This window comes from Numenius arquata, chromosome 1 (assembly GCF_964106895.1).
Source record: "Numenius arquata chromosome 1, bNumArq3.hap1.1, whole genome shotgun sequence".
In the NCBI taxonomy this organism is placed as follows: domain Eukaryota; kingdom Metazoa; phylum Chordata; class Aves; order Charadriiformes; family Scolopacidae; genus Numenius; species Numenius arquata.
In genome coordinates this window covers 33,411,890-33,436,385 of record NC_133576.1, presented here as the reverse complement: position 1 = coordinate 33,436,385, position 24,496 = coordinate 33,411,890, and the positions used below count along the sequence as shown (strand labels likewise).

At 39.0% G+C, this 24,496-nt stretch overlaps 1 protein-coding gene across 1 annotated transcript; it reads left to right on the top strand.

The window, feature by feature from the left end:
- Window positions 1–4,637: 4,637 nt before the first annotated feature.
- C1H21orf91 (chromosome 1 C21orf91 homolog) lies at window positions 4,638–23,786 on the top strand. Its single transcript, XM_074148291.1, has 5 exons — window positions 4,638–4,737; window positions 5,160–5,289; window positions 18,397–18,930; window positions 22,161–22,223; window positions 22,734–23,786. The coding sequence occupies exons 2-5, from the start codon at window positions 5,166–5,168 to the stop codon at window positions 22,892–22,894; spliced, it is 882 nt and encodes a 293-aa protein (XP_074004392.1). The 5' UTR covers window positions 4,638–4,737; window positions 5,160–5,165; the 3' UTR covers window positions 22,895–23,786.
- Window positions 23,787–24,496: the final 710 nt, after the last annotated feature.

Sequence of the window (24,496 nt, the reverse complement as noted above, 5' to 3'; positions counted from 1 at the left end):
CTGTCAGTCAACCAGGCTGAATCTTCTAATTGACATGTAGGAAGAAACAAGACACTACAGATACAGTCTTCATGTATAGATCTAGAGAAACTGCTATGTTGCAAGCGGTATTAAAATTAAAGGTCTAAATGGCTGGAAGGACAGTATGGCATTCACAGGAAGAAGAGGGAGAAAGAGAGGTTTGTGAAAGAAAAAACAGGACCTAAGTGTACTGTGCCAAGCATAAGCTTTGGGAGGTGCCTTCGAGGAGGTGGCAACACGGAACTGATTTGGATTGGGCGTGGAAAGGCAGGCCAGCAATAGAGATGAAGAACCAGAATAAGATGTGAGTCAACGCCAAGTTCATGGGTGAGAGAACTAGAGACAGGGCTCACAGCTTTGGAGGACTTTGGGGGGTGTATTACAGGTCCTGATTAAAAGCTGATTAACAAGAGAAATAGCTAAGAATTAGAAGGCACATTGGACAAAACCCAAAAGCCAATATGAAATCTTTATTTTAGAAACGATGGAATGACTTACACTGTCAGGAGGTCAGTGAGAGGTCATACTGAGAGGTCAAGGAGGATTAAGGTAGAACGGAAGGGCTGAGATTCGGGCAGGAGGAAAGTGTTCTCCATTTAGGACAGTACTTTCTGAGACTTGCAGACATCCACAAATTTGTAGATTGTTGTGACGATCAAGGAGGAAAACAAGGCTGTGCCAGAAACAAGGCTGTGGCAGCAGACAACACATTCAGTTAACCTTGAAAGAAAAAGCGTAAGGAGCTTTAAAGAGTGCTGTTGATGAGTAAAGGGGCAAGAAGCCATGTAAAGGATCTTTAAGTCTATGGATGAAAAAGGAATGCATAAACACCACTTAGAAATTAAGTGTTATTTCATAATTATAATTAATCAATGAGATCTTGTTAGGCTCAGGAAATCTTTGTATTTTTCCAAATAAAAAAGCGGGATGAACTACTTATTATGAACTCTTTCACCAGAATGTGAAAGCACAGAAGTCACTCTCCCTCCCCTGTCTTCCATTCATGACTTGTTTGAATAGCCACACACTCATTTATCATGTCTCTGATCCACTGTAGCCAGCAACCTGCCATAAGCTTTTGTTTATAAGACAAGAATTGTTGTTGCTCCACCCTTGCATGCTGTGATTCAGGAGTAATGTTAGGTTGGCTCAGCTTCCTCCATTTTGTGGCCTATTAGATGGACACAGTTGCATTTTGTTTTTGTAACCTCAGAAAATATAGGACATGACTTTCCAAGGAATCATTTTCCACATTAGCTGTATATTTAATTTCAGGGGCCGATCATGAAGCCAAAAATCTCAAGAATGAGCAGCCTCTCCTTTTCCAGCTGGTTTACTGTGATGACATCTGTGGAATCATGGTTAGCTCTTAACATTTTACTTAGCAGTGTCTCTTCAAGTTTGGTGCTGAGTTTATCGAGTGTCCGGATCAGGCCTACATCTTCTTCTTTCTCTGATTAAGGAACTAAAGTAAATTTCCACACGACTTTAACAAAGCTTAACAAAGTTTTATGAGTGCAAGAAAAAGATGATATAAGAGATAAAGACTGGTGGTGTGCCATAGCATAGACAGGAATGCTCTACAGAACGAGCAGTGGAAAAATTAGGTAGTTTCATATGGCAGAACAGGATGGACGTGGAGAAAAGTGACTGAAGGAAAATGGTCATAAGGGGAAGAAGAAGAGAAAGACCGAAAAAGGCAGGATAAGAAAGACTTAGGCTGTCTTTACCCGCAAATTCATGTGGTTGGCTTCAATAGTCTCTACTACTGCTTTCTACTCCTCCTGCCATCCTGACACTTACCCTGCTGTACCACAATGTATGTCTGGGCAATCATCAAGTGAACTGGACAGGAATCTGATTGATATTGGTTACTTTTCAGCACATAACCCAACAGAAATTAAAATAATGGGGGGGGGGGGCGGGGGAGAGAGGGGCGGGAGGGGGAATGGGTAGAAGCAGAGAATACTTCAGCTGGCACTGCTGCCAAGAGGAGGATCATGGGATCATAGCCTGGAGGGAAGATATAGCAAAGGGACTGCATAAATGATCAGAAGGACTAAGAGCAAGAGAGAAGACTGGTGATGCTACATTGAGTTTGATGCAATTTCAGACTGCTGGAAAGTCAGTCACATTCCAACCCTAAAAATCCTTACACCAAATCTAGCAATAATGTAACTGAAGATACAGTCATTTCAATACACTGGTCAAGAAAAGTTCTGGGTTTGTCTTTTTTTTTTTTTTTTTCCTTTTGGATCACCTAAGTGATTCAAGTCACCTTGCAGAAGCCATAAGATCATCAGATCCAACACAAAGGAAATGGCAGGAAGAGGGAAAGTGGAACTACCTCTCTTCAATTAGGTTTTATATCACACACTAATGGGACTAAGACTAGTCAATAAGGTTTCAAATAATAGAAAAGTGAAGTCAAAAGAGGACTAGGAGAATAAGAAGAGATAACAGGTTACAAAATAGAGGAGTAAAGATGGGGGTACAGCAAAGTATTTCTATCTGTATTTATTCAGTCTTCCAGGGATGAAAGATAAAATAAACTAGGAAAAGTTAAGAACACAGAAACCAGAAATCTGTAAAAAAAGACAGCAACAAGTAAAAAGAGCTAGGAAAAAAAACAGCAGAATACAAAAAAAAAAAAAGGAAAAGGAAAAGGAAAAAAAAACCCAACCAAACCAAACCAAAAAAACCCCAACAAAACAAAAGAGAAGAATTGCAGAAAATATATGTGTTTATTAGCTGCAGACAGAGAACTGCCTGAAGAACATGAAGATCTGCCAGAGTGCCTGGAAAAGCCTCAGTCCCTGGACCTACAGAGGGAAAAACATCCCCAGGCCCAGGGGAGAGCAGAGTGAAGACTGCAGAGAGGGAAGAAAAAGAAGTCAGGCTGATTTTGAAATGTTACTTTTCAAAGGGGGCAGAGCTACCTCACCCAGACTGTGAGTTCCAAATTCGAGGGGCTGTTGAGACTCAATAGCCTTTGGATCTACATCAGATTCTAAAGGGGAAAATACTCAAATATTTGTAGATTTTATAATACTCTACCATCATCTGTCCAGTCTCTCTTCCTGTTTCTAAATCTTCTACCTCAGGCTGACTTCCTTTTTTCTGTCTTAATATTGCTTTCACAGTGACGTCAGGCTGCTGCTTCTTCACCACTCTTCATGTATATCAAAAAATCAGACGAGGGGGGAATAAGGAAATGCAACCCCTCTCCCCAGGCCAATCTCAGCCCATGGAAGAAACAATTTGAGGAAGATTTCAGGAAGCTCTGGGATGAAATACGGTCTGTCATCCTCCAACAGAAGCAAATCTAAAGTCGACTCGCTACTTAAGAGCTGTGAAGGACGGGACTCTAGCACAGTGTGGGATTTCTTTTTTCTTTCTTTTTGATAAAATTGAAGAAAATGCTCCAAGGAAATACAGCGAAAGAAAGAAAGAATGAAAACTGTAGAGACGTGTTTTGACGTAGGAGATTCTGGAAGATTATTTTGCTCTTTCATAAATAATCCTACTTTGACACATAGGAATGTGTTGTACGTAATTTCCATCAGCTGTGGAAATTCTCAAGACGATACGATCTACCAGTTGCGGCTTCATCTACGAAGGGCAAGCACAGACCTGGCTTGGTTTTACTTTCCTTTCGGGACATACTTAACAGCCTCTACTTGGTGTTTTCCATCACGCCGAACACGTATACTTGTGACTTTAAGACTTTTTCTGTCTTAGGCACATCCTCCTTTCTCCTCCTCATCTTTTTCATTTCACGCACACAAACTTTTAATCCTGTGCATCATTAACTTTTTTCTTTCCTTCCTCTGTAAGTAGACGAAGTTAAAAATAACAACAAACCCCGAGGCGCAGTTTTATTCCTTTTTTCCTAGAAAACTCAGATTAGAGCAATCCCATCCTGAGCTGTGCAAGGACGCAATTAAAATTCAGCACGGATTTCCCAGCTTTGTTCCCTCCCTGCCATTCAGCAAACGCTCCCCGCTCTCAATTCCTACACACAGGGTTTTTTTAATTATCTTTTTTTTTTTTCCACTCCTAACAAAGCCTAATCACCGCGCATCCCGAGCGCATTCTGTATGACATACCGCCAGCTAATTACATGTAAATGTACGCTAGGAAAACTGCAGAATTAGGCCCCAAACCAGACACGAATGCACCCCCTCCTCCCGCCCGCTCCCCCGGGGCGTGGCGGGGGGCGTGGCTAGGGGGCAGGGGTGTGGCTAGGGGCGGGATCGACACGCCCCGCCGTGCTGCGGGGGCGAGGCTGCCGCGGCGCCGGGCGGGCTTCCCCTCACCCCGCCCCGCCCCGCCCCCGTTCCCCCGCGCTCTGGGAGAGCCCAACTGCTGCCAGCGAGCAGGGGAGACCCCGGCTCCCGTGGCCGCGCGGAGGGGCAGGGAGGCGGCCCAAGCCGCTCATTTCTACCGCCTCGCCGCCGTTCATTGTGTCTTTCTGAGGCGATGCCAGCCGGTGAGGCGCGCCGAAGCACTGGCTATAGGACTTCCCGTTGTCCCGCCCTCCTCTCCTCCCCCGTCCCGTAGGAGCCTTGGTCTCGGCCGGAAGCGGTGGGCGGTGCCTGGCGCCGAGCTCCGGCGGCGGAGGCGCTGGCGGCCGAACAATAGCGGAGCGCGGCGCTGGGGCGGGCGGCGGCGGCGACGACGACGGGGAGCTGTGTGGCGCGGAGAGACGCGGCGGTGAGCGGGGCCGGGGCGAGTCTGTCGGTGGCGGAGTGTCTGTGCCGCCGGTGCGCGGAGAAGGGTGGGGTGAGGAGCCTAAGGATGGGGTTGGGGGGCGGGGGGGAAGCGGGACGGGACGGGGCAGCCGCCGGGGGAGGGAAGGGGTGCGAGGGCGGGAAGGCGGCGGGAGGGGCTCGGGCCCCGCCGTGCGGCCTGGCCGCTGCCCGCGTCGCGCTCCGAAGTAGAAACTTTCCCGGGACGTTCCGTCGTTCCCTCCCTCCCGTCCGCCCTCGTTGTCCCGGCCCGGCGTGTGTCGGCGGGGCCGGAGCCGTGTGTGGGGGCAGCGCCTGGTGCTGCCCGCCGCCGCCCCAGGTGCGGCGCGGCCGGTGGTTGGCCTGGGTGGCCGTTGGAATAACGGTCCCTTGTCCCCCTCTCCTCAGGGCACTATGAACGAGGAGCAGTTCGTGAGCATCGACCTGGACGATGACAACGTCTGCAGCGTCTGCAAGCTGGGGACCGAGAAGGAAACGCTCTCCTTCTGCCACGTTTGCTTCGAGCTGCACATCGAAGGTAGCAGCCTGTTACTGCCGGCCGTAACTCGGGCGAGCTTCCTTCATGGACTGTGTAGCCTGGAGCTGGAGGCAAATTGAGCTTATCTGTAAAGCTTTCGTAAAGGCTTAGGCTGGAAAACGTGTGTCTCTGGAAAGTTTTCTTGCTGGCCAAACTAGTTTATTAGGTTCCTAAATAGTTCTTTTCCGGTAAAGGTGGGTGCTCTAGCTGCTCTGGTCCCTGCCTCTCTAGATGTAAAGATGTAATCCCGTCTTTCCAGAGCTTCTGAAATTCCTTGGTGTAAATTTAACCTTCTGGTGTTAGACCTCTGATGTTAATTCAGATCAGAAGTTCATAGTCTGCCTTTATTCAGCATTTTTGTTCAGTAGGTAGAGGGCTCTGTGTATAAAACTTAATAAATTACAAATTTTAAAGCGTAATAGCTTTTTTTTGAAGCAGCTCAATGTTTCACTTCCACTAGAAATAATCAAAGGATTATTTCTTTTTGCTTTCATAAGATGATAATACATGTAAGATGATGAAGCTGGGTTCTTTTTCAAAGCTTGTTACAGTTTGCAAATTCTAAAGTAGGAATTTTGTCCATCCTTTAAAAGACTAATCTTGTAATACCATTTTGGCCTCCAGAATGGTATTTTTAAAATCTTAAACCTTGTTTTGCTAAAGAATTTACCCTTTTTGTGCATATTCTTCATGTATGAATCAAATGTTGGGCATGAATGAGCAGTAGATTAGTTATTTCCCTTTTTTAAGTCAAATCAGGATTTTTTGAAAGTGTATATATATTGTTGCTTGATTTGGGTGCAACAAAGTAATTTGTTCCAGTTATATAAAGTGGTATTTGCCAATTGTACATGCATGTGACTACCTAGAGTAATCTACATTGATACGGGGCAATTGAATATGAAGATCTTAACACTGTTATGTGAATAGTCCCATTTCTTGATGACAGATAGTAATATTTGTTGTGTCTCTGATATATATGGTGAGAGTACACTAAAGGTCTTGGGATCAAGCCTTTTTGCGTGGAAAGTGCTATGAGATACGAGCACTGTACCTGGTATTTAGTTGTGTATTCTGAACCCTAGAAGCATAAAACTGACTGGACTATAGGGGGCTGCAAGGATATGTATTCCATACAGTTTCTATTGTGCATCTGACTTTCAATGTAGGTATAGGTAATAAAATTTTGTTCTAACCTTAGAGAAATTTGAAAAACGAATTAGCAAATTGGAATCACTTTTAAATACTGACTCAGTACTGTGCATTGATTAAAAAAATAACAAAAAACAATTATAAAAGTTATGCCTTTAAGGTCGTTTTTGCTACCGGGGCAATATATTTTAATCTGAGCAATACTTTCATACTTCAGTAGTATTTTGCATGCTTTATGCTTTTGTTTAGAAGAGACACACTTGTGTATTTGTGCTTTTTGATAAAACTTAGAGGAACTGTCTAACCTAAGACAACCTGTCAGCCTGCTTGAGTTTTCTTACTGCTTTAAAGCAATAGGTTTACAATTCTCAATGTGGAGTGAAGGTGTTCTTCTCTCTAGGCTTTAAAATAAGAAAAAAACCACTGCCATAATGATAATTAAGTATTTTGATTACATTCAGAATCTAGTTTTGTTTTGGAAATGTTGAAACAGATAAAACAGAATGCACTTTAAAATTGCTGGATGGTTTCTGTGCTCAGTTGATTGAGATAAGCTGTGAATTTGTCAAAGTTACTCATTATGGATGTTACTTTAGAAAATGATCATGTGTTTTAGCTGGAACAGCTTTTCTTTTTTTTTTTCCTGGAACTCTTAAGAAGACTTGATAATAGTAAAGACTTAATCTGTGCAGCAGACTACTTTGCATAATCTTCTAAATTTTAAGTTAATTTTAAAGGAAAGCTCACCTGAAATTACCTGAACCATTATATTCTTAATCTTTTATGTTGCATAGTAAAAGAAAATATCTTTGATCATTATAGCATCAAAATACCTCAATATCTGATATTCTGTCTTCCGTATACCACCTTGAAAAGATGTACTGTTACTGCTTTTATAGGGAGAGGAGGCTTAGGGGCTGTAGAGGCTGTGTAAGTGACTCTATGAAGAATCATGATAAGCCCTTTTAACTGAAACACTGCATGAGCCAGCCCTTTACTATATCCATGGTCACGCTCTTCCTACTTTTGACACATCTACTGTATTCCTGTATTTGCCTGTGACAGACTGTGATTTATACACATCTAAAATAACAATCTTTTGGCAGCCCTGGGTAGGAAACAAAGTGGATAACTCACTAACTTAGAATGTTATACTAGATGTTTTCATATTAACCTCCTGCTTATATTTTAATGAAATTCAAATGCGTTATAGCTACTTGTTGAACAGAATGAACTGTTTGCTGCATCAACTCTGTGGATGTGCTGTCCCACAATTACGAGCAAGTGTCAATTTCACTAATAGTTTGCCTCTTTATTTAACATCATATTTAAAAATCCAAGCAATTAAAACATGTACATATTTTTTAAGTAATTCAGGAAGTGAAATAGGCTATTCTGAAAAGATACTCATGCAACAACTAGGGCAGTGCTTAAGGCTTGCTCATTTTTAGTGTTGATGTGCGTGTGTAACTTCTCCCTCAGTGAAGTAGGAAATAGCTGCTTTTCAAGAACAGGCAGGCTATTAGTCACAGCTCAGCATCTTGCAGGATGCTTAAGTACTCCCACTGTTTGCAGCACCCTGCTAACTTCCATCTGTTAAGTGCTGTCTGTCTTATGGAGAATGTATAGCACCTCTTCCATCTTTCCTGACCATCCAGTTCTCACGAGGAGGTGGGTCAGGATAGAAGGGAGCATTGCAGATGGATGTGCAAGTGCACTTGACAGTGTTAGTTTTATGGTTGGACTTGATGGTCTTAAAGGTCTTTTCCAACCTAAATGATTCTATGATTCCATGGTTCTATGTATGAAATTCTGGACGTAGGTTTCCCAATTTCCTTTTTTAAAAGGGTGTCATATTCTAATGCTTTAACAAAACTTGTGAGAACAATTCGGTTTCCCTTTATGCCAGTATCATAACTCCAAGCAGTCTATGGTAAATCCATGCACTTGAAATTGATCTAGCCCAAGGCTTAACCACCCAAACCTCCTCTGAAACAGACTTTCTCAAATGTGTATAAACAAAAAACTACAGAAGTGGAATTTGCTTAGCTGCGCTTAATTACATTATAGTTTAGTACTGGTGGTGAATCTTTGTGTCTTCTGACATCTGTGAGTTCAACATCTGTACAGGTTTGTTTGTGTGTAGATGGTAATGTTGTTGATCGTCTTGGTTAAGTAAGATGAGTAATTAGAAATGAGCAAATCAGAGACTGTCCCCATCTGTAATGACTCAACCGACTTCCTGGATCAGTGTTGTGATGTGTCTCAGCCTTTACCTTTCTGACATTGGGGTGGTTTTCTGTAATCTTTTTTTATGTTTGGACAATAGCATGGTAATGATACATAATTGGGAAAGAAAAAAAAACAAAATTCAAGTTATTCTTATAGTCCTTTATAGAAAAGACTGCTATCCAGAAAGCTGAATCTGTGGTTTGCCTTAATTAAAGAACTGCTGAGTTTCTGAATGAGGAAGTTAGTTACTGTGTCGTAAACCTTTGTTTTTTATCAGAAATCAGGTCTCCATCATAAGTTTTTTTTAGTAGTAGATTTTTAGGGTTTTAATGAAATAAAATGATAGCCTCGCCTAAAATGGGGTTATGCTTCTTGCTGAGCTCAGTTAATTCACAGAAACTACTAGTTTGAGTGTGGTTTGGAGTTGAGCTGTGGTGTCTGTCCCAGAACTTGAGAGTGATGTGTATGGATTATAGAGTCTCTTTCTCTGAAGTTGACTGAAAGAGTGGTAGCAAAGGGGAAAATGGACATACAGAATAAACAGAAAGCCAAGATGCAGGTATAAACTTTCTCCTGTTACATGTCATGAACCTTCCTTGAGCAGGGAAAGAGCAACATTCTGAGGAGAGTTTAGTAGTGCTAATCTTCAGTCTAAATGGGGCTGGGGAGGTGTGGAGTGTGGTGTGCCTTGAAAGGGTAGTACTTTTGTCCCTGATGGACTTGCTGTTTCAGCTCAGTTAGTTTAAGGATTCATGCTCTGGGAAGCTGAGTGGACTAAACTACGCATAAATACTTTTATTGCAAAACCAGGTTTTGTATCTGAAGGATCATTACCAGGTGATTTAGCACAATAGAATACTGACGTGATTCTTAAAGTTTAAAATACAGGAAGTACTTCCATTGAAACTGATTCAGTACAGTGGTTTTAAAGTTCTAGATGGGGTTTAGAATATCCTGGTGGTGTGGATCTGCTGACTTTTGATGCTGGCTTTTGTTTGCTTTGTACAGGCAAAGTGAACATCAGAGATTGCTGTGTACTGTTTCGTTTTTCTGTGTAGGTGTCACAGTAGCAATCAGTGGATTGGAACAGGAAGTGTTTTAAATTCATATGTAACTAGATTGTGTAAGCCAGGAAATCATGTGTTGTGGGTTAGTTTGAGACAAATTTCTTCTCCTTTTTAATTTCATTATAATATGGGAAAATGAACTCTGGTAGCAAATATATAATACAAACAACAGATCTGTAGTTATAAACTGGAGGGGGGGGGGGAATAGCTGTGTGTATGTGTAAAAGCTGTCTGTCTGTGTTTATATTAACAAAACCCTCTGCCCGAGTGTGGTGTCCCTACAAGCTGCTTTGAAACGCTGGTTGTAGTGTTCCCACGTAAGAATGCAGTGCTGTACAGAGATACCCAACTGTGCTGTGATTCTCCTATTAGAAGGATGTAACTGTCTAGCCCGTGTTTCACAGGGCACGCAGAGGCAGCTGGAGTGCTAAGCAGTGGTGCTGGCTCCAAGTTCTTTAGGTATCTTCACGTGGGAATGCAGATGCGTCCTTTGTTAATGCGTGCCTTGTGGTGCTCTGGACAATGCCTGTGGAAATCCTAGCTTCAGGAACTTAATACTTGAATGTAGTTGTTCAAAAGTTGGACTTGTCTTTGAAGGTTTCAAAGTTGAAAGTCTGTAATAATTACTGTTTAGTTTTACACTGTTTGTCATAAATAATATATCTATCTTAACCTGGGTTTATGCTGGTATGTCTTAATGCAGAATTGTTTAAAAATCTGTGAGTTTCCTGAAATTCAAGGGTTTGTGACAGAGACAAAACTGTAATAGAAGGGGAAAAAATCTGATTTTTTTGAGCTGATTTTTATTTACTCTCTTGCTTATCTGGTGCTGCTAACCACAATAACATGTTGGAGAATGGTAGCTGACAAGCAAACTGGCTTGCTTCCGTTTCTGTTTAAAGTTGAACAACAGATGAATAGCAAATGACAGTCCCAGGTCTTGTAACATAAAAGAAGAGAGAGTGTATGTATCTATTCTTCTTATTTATGTTAATATAATTACATTTCTATTGTCCTTTAAAGTGCTGATAGGCTCATAGCATTTGAAGTGCTTCCAGCATCAGGTTGGTGTATCCCAGCCTCGAGGTTGAGACAAAGATGCTATAAGCAAATCTGTTTTATTGTGTAGCTTTTTCTGTTAAAGTCTACAAAATCTTGTGTAATATCTTCATTCTGTATTCCTTATGTTTGTCTTAAAAAAAAAAAAACCAAAAAAACCCAAAACAAACAAAAAACACTACCACAAAAAAACAGTGGTGGTGGTGTTAAAAGCTGTAAGCACTCAAATTTCACTTTTTTCCTTCTTACACCCTACAGAGGAATATTTTGGAAACTGCTGTTTTAATTTCATTCTGTTCCAAAATACTACACATCCTTATTTTTTTTTTCAGTGGTAATTAAATAATAACGAATAGAATATATTGTTCTGGCAACAAAAGCTAAAAAATTTCATCGCTGCCTTTTAGGCTAGACAGATGAGAACTTGTTTCAAGGTAACATTTGCAGTCTGAGGTATGACTCATTTCTGCAAACTTGAATAGACTTGTGGAACTACTTGGAGTTTCCAGTAAATGTCTTAACTATGAATTCAAGTCCAAACATAGAAGTACATTCTTTAATTTTCTATGTGCAAATCTGGGAGGTTTGTACATGCAAACAAGGAAATTGAGCAGTTAATGTTACTTACCTGGCATCATCCATAATACAGAAATAGTGTCTCATGGCTTCTGCTGTCTTCAAGGTCAGTCTAACTGATTTTTCTTACAAAGTGTGAGACATCTTTAACATAGTAGTTCCCGTAGTAAAGTTTTCATCAGAATGTATTGGCTTGTCTTATACACTAGTATACTCTCTTCTTAGTAAACTAGTATATAAGGAACATGAATTTTGATAATATGTTTAAAGGATCAGTTGGATCTCTGTTCTGTCTTATGAACTATGTCTTTTCTATGTGCTAAAATACAAATGAGCTAATAGAAATGCAGTGTGAGATCATTTGTGTGCGCACTTGATGTATGAAATGTATTGGCTTTATCATATGAAAGTGAGGAGAGAACTGTAAGTTATGAACAAGATAATATCTAGTCTTTACCATGTGGTTTGTTGGGGTTTTTTTTTTTTTGGAAGTTAATAAATGGCACTGGCACTTTCCTTCTAGCTAATCTAATAAATAATAAGATTTAACTCTCCAATGAAATTGCATACATATACTTAAGAATAGGAGTCGGCTTTAGGTCTTGTCAGGCAGATGTATTGAAGATACACGTCCCTAATGATCCTGTTTTTCCATGCTGGCAGACTTGTACAACCGAAGAGTATCAGTTTTCCCCACCCCTTGTCATTTAGATGTGTGGGTAACTTGTTGTCTTACGTCATCGTGAGCTGGTTTTATTTAATGCATTTTGAACAGGTCTTGGGACCTGCTTTTTTATTACAAGACCTCCCCACCTCTTTCAGCGCTCTTAATGAGCAGACTAATACACAACAGTGGCTTAAAATAGATAAATGTGAATGTTTAATGTCTTGTGAAGTATTTCCCTGTCTGCTGCAGGTCTTAGCCCTGTACACTAAGTAAACCACAAGCCTAAACTCATCTGATCTGAGTGTTCCTGGTGGACAGTAGCAGTTGTTCAGGAGCAGGTTAAACGTCTCTCTCTAGAGTGGCACCACATGTGTGTGAGGTGGACAGCTGAGGGGAGCACCAGCTGGAACATTTCAGAACATGCTGTGAAAGCTGGGGCTCTTCAAGTAGGCAGCCACGGACCTTCACAAGGATTCTTGCTTGCTTATAGGATTAAAGGAAAAAGCATAGGTGCTTACCACAAATATTTCTAGAAGTGACTAGGATGAGCTGAGCTGTGCCCGAGAAGAGTTTTTTCACTGGCTGTGGGGGCAGTCTCCATAACTAGCTAAAACTGAAGGTGGACTTTTTCTAAGTTTTCTGGCTTAAACAGAGAATTTTGCCCATGTTGCCACTACTATACAAATTTGCATTATGAAGTAAAGCATTTATTTTGCTTTGACTATCCACATGTACTTTATACAGTTGTGGAAGCTGTATGCCAACATTATACTGAGAGGGCAGGTTTTCTTTTCCTTTCTCTATGCTCAGGTATAAGTCTTACCCATAAGTATTTGTAAATACTTTAAAGGGACGTTAATATGGCTTTAATTAACTAATGTTGTAGTACAAACTTAAAATTGACTATTCACGTGTCTAGAAGTATTCTTGTTAATTTTAGTTCATTCCATCTTAAATTCTGGGGTTTTTTTCCTCTTCAGCTGCTCAAGCTAAGGCTGTTCACCATTACAAAAGTCATTAGTTTCCAGCATTGCATTATAAATTGCTAAGAAAGGAATGCAGGCTTTCTTAACATTATTTTCAACTGATGAAGCTGAAAGACAAAATAAGATCTAAAAAAAAATAATAAATGAAAAAAAAAAACCACTGTGGAAGATAAACAAGCAAGCTAATAATCACGGATTTTCTTTTTTTAATGAAAACATTTGTTTGTGAAGGGATGTGCAGAAGTCTTGGCATTCAGGAGCATTCCTTTTGAATTGAACTTGTTCATTATTATTGTTATAATCTCCAAATAAGACAATTATGCTAGCCAGCTTTATATAAAAATGTGAGCAACTTGGTTCTGTATCTTTATCATGAAGTAGAGTTATACATAGTTCTCAAAGTATCAGTTGCAAAAGCAGAAATAAAATCTTTATGGGCTTCTTCCCTTAAAAAAAAAAATCAGAAAAACCACAGAGCTTTAATATGATGGAAACTGACTTACTTTCAAGTACAAATGCTTTAAAATGGGATAGAATGTATTAAGATGTGATTACACACTTGGTTATATGGTAAATACTCTCCTTGCTGTCTGCTGCTTTGCACTTATGAATAACTAGAAGTAACATAAATGTGTACTACTTTATAAATTGCTAGTCATTTACTTACAGAATTATTTTTTGGGATTAGAACTCGTTATGTTGAGAACTGTACCAGGATGGAGGAAGAGTTTCTTGCATAGTTTAGAAATTGAAACATATAATTTAAAATTTTTTTACCTTAATACTAGGCCCTTAAATAAGCAACCCTTTTCTTGTAAGTGCTCAACATAGAAAGATATTGATGAGTAAAGTGAAACAGTTCATATTTCAGCTGGGACAAATGGGTTACCAGAATCAGAAGCAAATTGATTACCTGCATTCTTTTATGATTTGTCTTGAGGTTTGGCATCATCCTGTGAATCTTGTTTACTTGAGGAATGATCTCTGGCGTGAGCTTATTTCCTAACGGCATCTACTGTCTTAAGTTAGCTAGATAGCGTCTTCTAGATATTACTGAATTTTGGTGGATTTTTTTTTTTTCCTCTGCAGATAAAACATTCTTGCTCTGGGTGGTTGTGGACTTCTTGCTGCTCCTTGAGGTTTTTTTCCTTCTCTGAAAAAATAAGTATGATGGATACGATATACGTGGATGTATTCTGCAATCCTATTCTTGGAAAGTAAGGCAAGGGACAAATGTGCACATGCCTACTAATGTGAAAAAAAAAAAAGTTGAGGATGGTATGATTGCTCACTTGAAGAACCAGCCAAAAAATAAAAAGGTTGAGATGGATGTTAGCAAACAGGAACACTGAGACAGAACTGAAACCCTGTGAAAATCCTCAGAACTGACAATACCTGTTTATCAAAAATAGGATATTACTTCTTGTAATGTACAGAAGTCTTACCTCGCTTTATTCGTCTCTTTGTATATAGTGTTGAATTAAATAATGTATCTTCTAAAACTGAATCATCTTTATATACATTTCTTTGATCTATGCCAGTTTACCAGCTGGTAGATTTTTCTGCAACTATGATGAAGGGAAAAATATGAAGTAATCCAAGTTGAGTATTAAGTCTTACCAAAGAGAAGTAGGCATCTTTTCTGCCTCATAAAACTGATGGTATTGCCTACAACAGAAGGACTTGTGTCAAAGAAACGCGCTCTTACTTGCTGTAATACTGGTACGTCATTACTAGTTTGTGCTGGCACAGCAGCTGCTGTAAATGTTCAGCTCTTGGGATGCGAGTCCAGAAGATTAGTGGCTGATGTTATTCACATTCACTGTATTGGAAGGACTAATTGTCACCTTAGTAGAAAAGAAAGATTGAGGGTTGTTCTGGGTTTTTGGGGTTTTTTTTTTTGCATGTGTTTGTTACAATAGGAATCCAGACTGGTTATGTGAAAGCTGAAGCAAGTCTGTTAGCAATTCTGTACAACACTGGTTTGGTTTTGTACGTGTTTCTGTTCCTTACTGTATCGAAGAGTATTTAGATAGATCCTTTTTGGGTTTTTTCAGTGGAGTAAGAGATGGGGAAGGAAGTAAATTCTGGTCTGGGGCAGGGGTTTATTCTTCTGTACTGGAAGTGTTTTGTAATACCTTGCTCTATGTTCAGAAATAGTGACATGGCTAATATGTGGCATATAAATAGCAAGACTTAGACTTCTGAAGTAACATTTTTTTTCCTCTGTAATAGGATTACTGATTTCAGGCATACCTGATATTACTGACTTTTGATAAAATAAATTTCTTTGAGCAGCATGCCTCTGGAGTGGGGAAGTTAACAGTGTTCAGAACTCTTTTTTTAAAAGATAAATTTATCAGAAGGAAAGACTTGAGTAACCTTGAACTTATAGCTTAGACACAAAAATCAGATGGGGCTTCATAAAATCATGCTGCACAGTTTTTGTGTAACTGAAATTGTGTGTAGTTTATTTTGTGTGGTCTCACACCCTTGTCTTATTGGAGAAGTAACGGTATTCTCAGGGAAATAATGACAGAGCCTCAAAGGAATTTATTTTTAAGTGTTCCAGCATTTGTGCAGGTGTTTCTTTTGCGATTGCCCCAGAAGTAATAGTTGTGTATACATGAGCAAATATAGTCTGACCTGCTTCTTCATATGCGCCAGGCAGAGAACCTAATTGCAAGAGACCATGCCTCTAGAAGCAGCTCTGGGAAAATTTCGTTAAGCTTGCAAGATTCATTTTTTTCTGTTTTTAATAGAAACAGGGTAGTAGTTCTTTCCCTAGTTTTGGGGAAAGAGGGGATGTAGGGGAGAATAAGGAGAAGTAAGAACTTGGTAGGTATGTTTAGTTTTTTGTGTTAGGAGAAGGGTGGTATCCTGAGAGCAAAACAGATGTTAGTACCTATTAACAGCCATGAACTAGAAAAAGCCTGTGCAAAACTGCATTTATTCTAGACTTACTAACTGTGCTTTCTGCATTTCTCCTCCCTCTTCTTCACCAAATCTTCAAGTACTTGCTTTAGACAGAATTACTCTGTCCTGTGATCAGAAGACATAGGCTTCATTCATTCATCTTATGATCAAATTGTTAGGTGGGTTCCTGTGCATTATTGTATAGAAAACCGTGTAAAACTTGTTTTTCAGCCAATCTGATGGTGTTTTCTGTAAGTGAAAGAAAGTGCTGTAATCATCAACAGCTTAGCATGTTGAGAAATCACTTGGGTAAAGCAAATAACATTGAACAAATCAGTCTGTTTTTGTAGAGTTTGCAGTGTTGTGAATATATGTCTTATTTACTTATATTGGCAGTGTTTGCTCTTCCTTGATGACTTAAATCTTTAAGGGTTTCCATCATGCTATTTGAGTTAAGCAGACTTGCTATCTTTAAATTGTACTGATAAGTCATGAAAACAAACTACTTGTCTTTCCTTGTTTTCACTAGAACTATTTTTTTGGGGGTTTGTTTTTTTTCAGTCTCTGCAGAGATAGAGAGGGAAAATACACTTGTAAGTAGGCAGCAGATCACATACAGCTTAAGGAAAGTTAGTGAATGTCTATTCACTGAAAGTTTGAAAGCTATTTTGGGGTGTAGAGTGAGAATCTTGACTCTGTACCCATGAAGACAACGTCTTTGTACTTTGCTCAGGAACTTTCTTCTTAAAAGGTGCCTCTGGTTAGGATGTGGTTTTTATTTGTTCTAATGCTCAGTTCATGGACAGAAGGAGTATCTGTTTTCATGACCTTACCTTTCTCCTGTGCTGCTAAGAATAAAATAAATTCCACTGCTGTCCTCCTTTTATTTTCCATTTATTTTTGTTACTTTTGCCCCATAAATTTTGTGTATGTTCTTACAAACTCAACAGAACAGTAACACTTTCAAGTTTCAGTGCTGCCCAAAGAGTGGAAAATCAAAAAATTGATAGTAACTACTCTCAATGTTTGAACTTTCCAACTTGAAATACCAGTTACCAGCAAGTGAGAGAATCAAAATGAACTGTTGGGATTTGTTTTCATTAGTTTCATGTTAGCTTAGTTTGGAGTAGTTAGGGATTTTGCAGAATGTAATCACTTTAAAAAAAACAGTTTACCGGTTGGGGGTTTAAAGTTTACAATTAGAATTTGAGAGTGTAAGTCCAGATATAATTGAGAATTGTTGTAACATATAGCTTTCTGCTAATTGCATGTTAAAGTCTCTATTTTTTTTGTGTTGCATGTCATGGTTTTTCTTTTAATTTAAGCACTTTTATATATTTCCTTCTATGCTAAAATGTAAAATGGCTGCAGCTTGATTCATGTCACCTTGTTTCAAAGATCAAATTACATTATCACATCTTGATTTAAATATTCTGGCTTTAGGAAACATTGAGGGCTTTCAACCGGTGGTTCACGAGTATATTATTTGTTATTTCCAATAAGGAGCTTGTTTTTTTATTATATTGGGAACCTCCAAAGTAGTAAGATAAATGTCAAACTGTTCAATATTCTGGACTTGGATACTGAATCTACTGCGTAGGTGAATCTGAGGAAAAATAAATATCCACTGAAGTTGCAGAAACTGTTTTTGTACTGGACTATTACTAACTTACTGAAATAGTGATTTCTCATACCATCTGTGTTCACTCACCAACTGTATATCTTCACAGATTGTGTTCCTTTTTAACATGTCAATCACAATCAGTTTCTTTGAGGTTTGAGTAAGTTACCTGCTGTAGCTATTTGGATAGTCTTTGAAGGAAGACAGGCAAAGAGAATAAGCATCCATCTTGCATGAAGTTAATTCCAGGACAGTTTAATGTTGGCAAGTGTCAACAGTATTAGAACTTGCTTCTCTAGCTAAGCTACAGGCTTGTATCAATGCAAAATAATAAACTAAGACTGAATTCTGAATTATTTTTGACCACTTGGATGACACAAGCCTGGACATCGCAGTATTTGTTGGGCAGATAGCTCATAATGTTATCCATAGAAGATGGGAGCACAAATGGCTACTCTCAAAATGCTCTTCAGTATTGTTCTATAGAACTTCTGATACGTAGTTGGGATTATTCTACTTCTACAGTTTATACAATTGTTTATAGGTGTGATGCAATATGTACAGAGTTAACAGTTTGCTTCATCTGCATTATCATCCAAGAGGCACTAGAGATTCTGGTGTGCAAAAAACACTTTATATGCTAAGGACTCAAGACTGAGTGGAATTTCAAAAATTTTAGAGTATCACATATCCTGGTTTCCTTCAGTGATTAGACTGTTAGTAGGAAAGCATCAGTTAAGTTTTTGTTTTATTTGTTGCTTTTGAGTAAAGATTTTGAAAATTTAGTTGAGTATGCAGTAAGTGAACTTTTTTTTTATTCTGTCTTTACAGGAGTACCAAAGTCAGATCTTCTACATACAAGATCTTTAAGGGGACACAGAGACTGCTTTGAAAAATTCCACTTAATAGCGAATCAGGACTGTCCGCGATCAAAGCTCTCTAAAAGTCCATATGCAGAAGTAAAAAATATCTTGAGCAAAAAAATTAACTGGATCATACAGTACGCACAAAACAAGGATTTAGACTCTGATCCTGAAAGCTCAAAATCATCCCAACACCAGCTTTTTAACTTCAGACATCAGACTGATAGAAAATTAATCCCACAGTTTGATTCCCCAGTACCTAGATACTCTGCAAAATGGATAGATGGGAATTCCGGAGGCATCTCGAGCTGTTCACAAACTCTTTTGGAACAAAGAGAACCCACTGATTTCAGACTTGGTGTGTTGCAAGAAACAGGTGCTACCTTCTGTTGCAGCAGTGTTTTGTGGGCTAATCACAACCAAGCCCAGAAAGCTGAAAAAGCTGAAGGTGATCCACTTACCAGCATTCATAGAAGGCGTCCTCAATACAGCAGGGAAGAACGTGAGTATATATCTATTCACATGCAACCTAGCAGGCAAGGGCATTCTTTGAAATATGTCTTGACCCCACAGGGCATAAATTCACAGCCTGAAATGCAGCGTTTCACCGTTTGGAGTTACTGTAAAACCTGTGATGAAAAAGGCTACATGGCTAAGCAAATAGTTTGGAGGGTTTGTTTGGTGGGGGGGGTTTGGTTTTTCAGATTTTGCTGTTCGTTATACCCCAATGTGATAGCGGACATGCCTAATTTATGCAAAAAAGTTATTGATATGGTTGATTGCAGTCACTTTAATATGTCAGTCCTGGCAGTTGCATGGTCCTGCCTGTGGAGGTTACTAAGCTCCTGAAAACAACTGTCTTGCTGACCTTCTGCAGTGCCTTGAGTTACATTTTACAGAGAGCTGCCCTGAGCAATAGGGGAAATTAGAGGTAAGGTAGCAGAGCAAACTTGTGAAACAACGTAAAAAATTAGTCTTAATAGTAGCAGACTTTCCATGTGCATTTTATTAGATTTTTTTTTTTTGTTCTGTTTATTGAGCATAAGAAAATGGGAGGGCCCTTATTCCACCATGTTCTCTTAAAGGCTGTAGCAGGAGATTTGATCAATTCTTTTGATGACTGTGGTGTTACTGAAAGCAGCAAAAATAAGTTTTACTGTTATTTAAGAAGAAGGTCACTAGAATAAGTCTTTAGAAAAATCTAGGATACTGTAGTGTCTCTGGGATCAACCTACATGAAGTGTGTCAGGAGTAAGTTCTCGGCGATCTCTGTTTTTAGAACGGTGCCTGGTCCTAAACTGGGATACCTCCACTCTTATTTCTGTAGATGAGTAAAGTAATTGGAGAGGGTTTCTGAATTTCAAAACACCTGAGAAAGAAGACAAAAAGCTGGTAAAACATTCATTGGAAAATTAGGTGATGAAAAAGAAGTGTAATAATGGAATTCAGAATGCCGGGAGACAGAATGAGAAAGAGGTACTGTAAAAAGTTTCATTAGGCTCCCATTTTTTTAACAGACTAACAAACCTGCCTTTGCAAAGTTCATTTAACTGCTGTATGATGCTTCATACTGCATTTGTAGTGAATTAGTAGTCTTAAAGCCATAAATCAAAACAGATATGCTGTGCTGTTTGACCACCTGTCCTCTGGAGTCATAAATTGGGATTACATAAATCAGGACAGCAGTTAACAGAGGAATTATCAAAGCTTGACCCGGTTTATGGGGTTATCTAACTGAAGTTAGTCACTTGGATTTTATCTCTCTGATCTCCGATTTCAGGACAGAGGAACATAAAGCTGTTTTGAGCATGATAAGAGATTTTTTTTCTTCTGTTATGACTGCATAATGCACTTCTGAGGCACTTTTGCTTTGTATTTTAAGCATCTGTTTAATCTTTTTGCAGTAATTAGCTTTAAAAGACATTCATTTTGAGATTCTATGATTATATAAAGTTTGTATTTTGGAGAAAAACTTAGACGTTCTCTTCCAGAATTAGGTACCTTCTTATTGCAGTACCTCCACTGTAACAACATAGCCTACTAAGAAAAACCTATTGTTACTATAACTGTAAATAACTTGGTCAATATTTCTTTACAATTTAGCACAGCTGTGGATAGAATGTTTTATCATTTAAATTTGATGTTCTGTTTCTTCTCCCTTTCCCATGTGTATCAGAATTAGTGGCATGAAACAGTCCTGTCGTGATAGACAGGTTCACACATTCTGTGTGTGTGTATCTGCTACAGTTGATGAAATGTTGGAAGTAATGAAGAAATGGGAAATAACATCCTACCCTTTGGTATAAAAGGGGGGAAAAAAATCTTGGCGTTTTTATAAAGCTGTCAGTTACTATGTTAAATCTAGTCAGGGTTTTTGCAGAGCTTGAAGGGTGGTAAGATGTGAGAAAGGAATGGTCGGTGGTATTTATAGCTGAAGGTAGGAAGGAGCACCACTGTAACCTGGCTGTTGGAGGAGAAAGGTGAATCTTTTTCACTCCTAAGTGGCCTTATGTCTTTAGTAACAAGTAGGCAATCTTAGCTATTGCCAGCTTCTTTGGTTTGGCAATTCTGACAGAAAGCTAATACCCTGGCAGCTGCAAGATGTGAGAAAGGATAATCAAGTAGTCCTGTGGGTAGGTAAAAGCCATGGTTTTCAGAACTTAAACTTTAAATTTACAATATAAAAACCTCTTGCACTGAGAAATCTCTGAACGCAAGTTGTGTGATTGCGGCATAAGTTTTACACAAGTGTGCAGTGAGAGTTTTGCTAAGTTTTAGCATTGTTCAAAACCAATATTTAAAATTTACAAGGTCTTAAAGCTTGTTTCAGTGCCCTGTGTCTTCCTGCAGTGATCAGGATTGTCACTTTCCACCGTGCTGCCTAGGGCATCTCAGCAGCAGGCATGGAACCAACCTGTGCCTGCCATTACTAGATTGAGAGATTTCTAGGAAGCAGGCCAGCACTTCCCTACTTGCTTCTGTTGATCAAGGACTGCATAGAATACTTTCATAACTCTCTCTTCTGAGGTTTAAAATATATTTTCTATAAGGGTGATCGATGTGCACATAACCTGAGATATAGAAAGGCTTTTGAAAGGTGTAGAAAGTCCTTTTCTTAGTTCTCACTGAAAACATAGCATAAGGAAGGGAGGAGTAAGCCTCTTTTTACATGCTCATCTTTGAATCAAACTAAGATTTTTCTTCCTCGTTTGTCACTGAGGTACTCAGTGGAAACTGTATACAGTATTCTTATATGCATAAAGAACAAAATTTCATAGCCAAAAAAGGTAGCTGCATGCTGAAAACTGTCCAGAACTTGTTTCCTGTAGACTTGCGAACATAATAAGACTTAGCTCAGAATTGTCCAGTTGCCGACTATTTGACAGCCATACTTGCAGGGATTACACCGTGGAAACCATGTTTTACAGACAAAGAAAGGCGTCAAGCAATTTACAAACCATTCCAATTCTGGACACTTCTGTTTTGACGGCTTGAGTTTCCAGTTTTTTGACATATGAAGAAGGGACTTTCCTGTGGAGTAAATCCTTGTCTGACAACATAGAGGATTTTCAAACTTTTCACAAATGACTGATAAATAATGTTGCCTTCTGACTTACTGCCACTTATCTGTTCATTATTAGGATGCAGATGATGACAGTTGGAGAAAATAATAGTCATCTTAGGGATGCTTATGTGATTTGGTAGTAGTAATAACAGATTTTATTGTTACAGTGACTATGATGACTCCTGGAGAGTTAAAGCAACTTCATGAAAAACTGCTCAAGCAAATCCAGGGTGAGAATTCTTCTATACTTTTTGGTTTGGGTTTGTGTTGCTTTGTAATAAAGAAAGTTTGTGTTGTGTGTTTTGTTGTTTTTTTTTTAAGAGAGAAAAAAAAAAGAAATTGCATTGACTTTACTATCAGCTAAGTTTTGAACTGAAATCTCTGTATATCATGTTTCCATGTAACACAAGAAACTTCTATGTGATTTTACTACGCGTAACCTCCTTGAGCATTGCAAACTCACACTTGAAGAATATAGTATTTTAAGTTTTCTGACTGGAATCAACTTCATTTTGAGTTATAGACTGATCCATCTTGGCTCAGGTCACCTAAAACTATAAACTAGTTATCCTGTTCAGTTTATAGTGCATACTCCAAGCTGTGCTAGAACCAGAAAGAGGTGTTCTTGTGCATGAGCCCACTTAAATGTCTGTGCCTGTGTCATACTAATGTTCAGCACTGCTGCTTAATTCTGTGAAAGTACAGGGACCAAGTGCATTAACCTCCTAACCTTTTTGCAGATGTGTTTGAAGAGCTGACACAGCAAGTCCAAGAAAAGGACTCTTTGGCCTCAGAGCTCAACGTCCGTCATATTGCTATTGAGCAGCTGCTGAAGAACTACTCCAAACTGCCGTGTCTACAAATGGGACGAGCGGGGATGAAATCAAATGTCCCCATATAAAGGGGATATGATTTCTATTCCCCTATAGAGCTAACTTTCCCTAACAGCTTTGATAACCATTAAGTTACAGCTGCACAGATATTTAGAAGCTTTTGAGGAAACTTGGGCAGCTTTCTCTTTGCATTCATATCTGTGAGAAGTCTTATTCCACTCTGGTTTTAACAAAAAAGGCAAATATTTTACATATTAAAATCTATTGTAATAAGGTTTGTTCACTTAGGGATTATCTTTTTTTTGCCCATAACTACGCATGAGCCTTGAAACAAATTTTGTGCTTTGTTGACAATAAAATGGTTTCTAATGAAGAATGACCTGAAGCCTGTAAACCTGCTTCCTTCATACAGAAGAAAAATAAAAATGTGAGTTTTGATCAGGTCTGATCATGTTACATCCAAGAGAGCTTTAAGGGGAAAACAGTATTAATGAAACTCATGTTTTCTTATTTATTATGAGCAATATTTTATTATTGAAATTTTATACTAAATAAATATCACTATTTTAGGTACTTTTCCAGATCTCTTTATAAAATGTCTGAATTACTGTGTAAAGTTTATGCCTTGTGTATGATTTGTTTATCCTTTTTCAGGTCTGTATCTTTCACGATACAATTTATTAAAAAACAAATCCTGTTTCCCAAAGAGATTAATTTCACATGTTAAAGAAAAAAATGTGGTGGTGCATCACTTATTTTTATCAGCTTTATACCAGAATAATTTGGTTCATGAGAGATGTTTAAAAAAAAAAAAAAAGCACAGCACTTCCTTTAAATTTAAAAAAAATATCCATACTTTGGTTTTAATGCATAGAAGCTGAAGTTGTTTTATATGTGTGAAATTTTCAATGCTGAAAAATTACTTTGAAAAAAAACTAAATAAATTTGTAATACTACGTTAACTTGTTATGAGTTTTTTATAAAGTTGGATCAGACTATGATATAAAGTGTTTTCATTTTGAAATGCAAATAGTAATGATACATTATAAAACAGAACAGCCTCTGCTTTTTTAAAACTTCTGTCTACCATACTGAGGAAAACTTAGTTAATCTTTACCAGAAAGGTTGTTTGTAGAGCTGGATTTGTATAAATGAAAATTGCTGAGTTGCACTGACAAAGTTAGGAGCCGGGGGGAGGAACTTCCCTACCCCCAAGGTGAAGTGTTTGTGCTTTCTGATTTCATAGAATCATACAATAGTTTGGGTTGGAAGAGACATTTAAAATTTAAAGGTCATCTAGTCCAGCCACCTCGGAGTAAGCAGGGACGTCTTCAACCGGATCGGGCTGCTCAGAGGCCTGTCCAACCTGACCTTGAATATTTCCAGGGATGGGGCATCTGCCACCTCTCTGGATAACCTGTTCCAATGTCTCACCACCCTCCCAGTAAAGCATTTCTTCCTTCTATCTAGTCTAAATCTTCCCTCTTTTGGTTTAAAGTTGTTACCCCTTGTCCAATTGCAACCGGCCCTGCTAAAATGTTTGTCCTCATCTTTCCTGTAGGCCCCTTTTAAGTGCTGAAAGGCCACAATAAGGTCTTCCCATGGCCTTCTCCAGGCTCAACTACCCCAACTCTCTCAGCCTGTCCTCGTAGGAGAGGTGTTCCATCTCT

Bases quoted from the DNA above. Each gene is read 5' to 3' on its own strand.
- C1H21orf91 (XM_074148291.1), top strand. From the start codon at position 5,166: ATGAACGAGGAGCAGTTCGTGAGCATCGACCTGGACGATGACAACGTC. The intron at 18,931-22,160 runs GTGAGTATATAT...TTATTGTTACAG, and splicing joins TCAATACAGCAGGGAAGAAC to TGACTATGATGACTCCTGGA. The intron at 22,224-22,733 runs GTGAGAATTCTT...ACCTTTTTGCAG, and splicing joins ACTGCTCAAGCAAATCCAGG to ATGTGTTTGAAGAGCTGACA.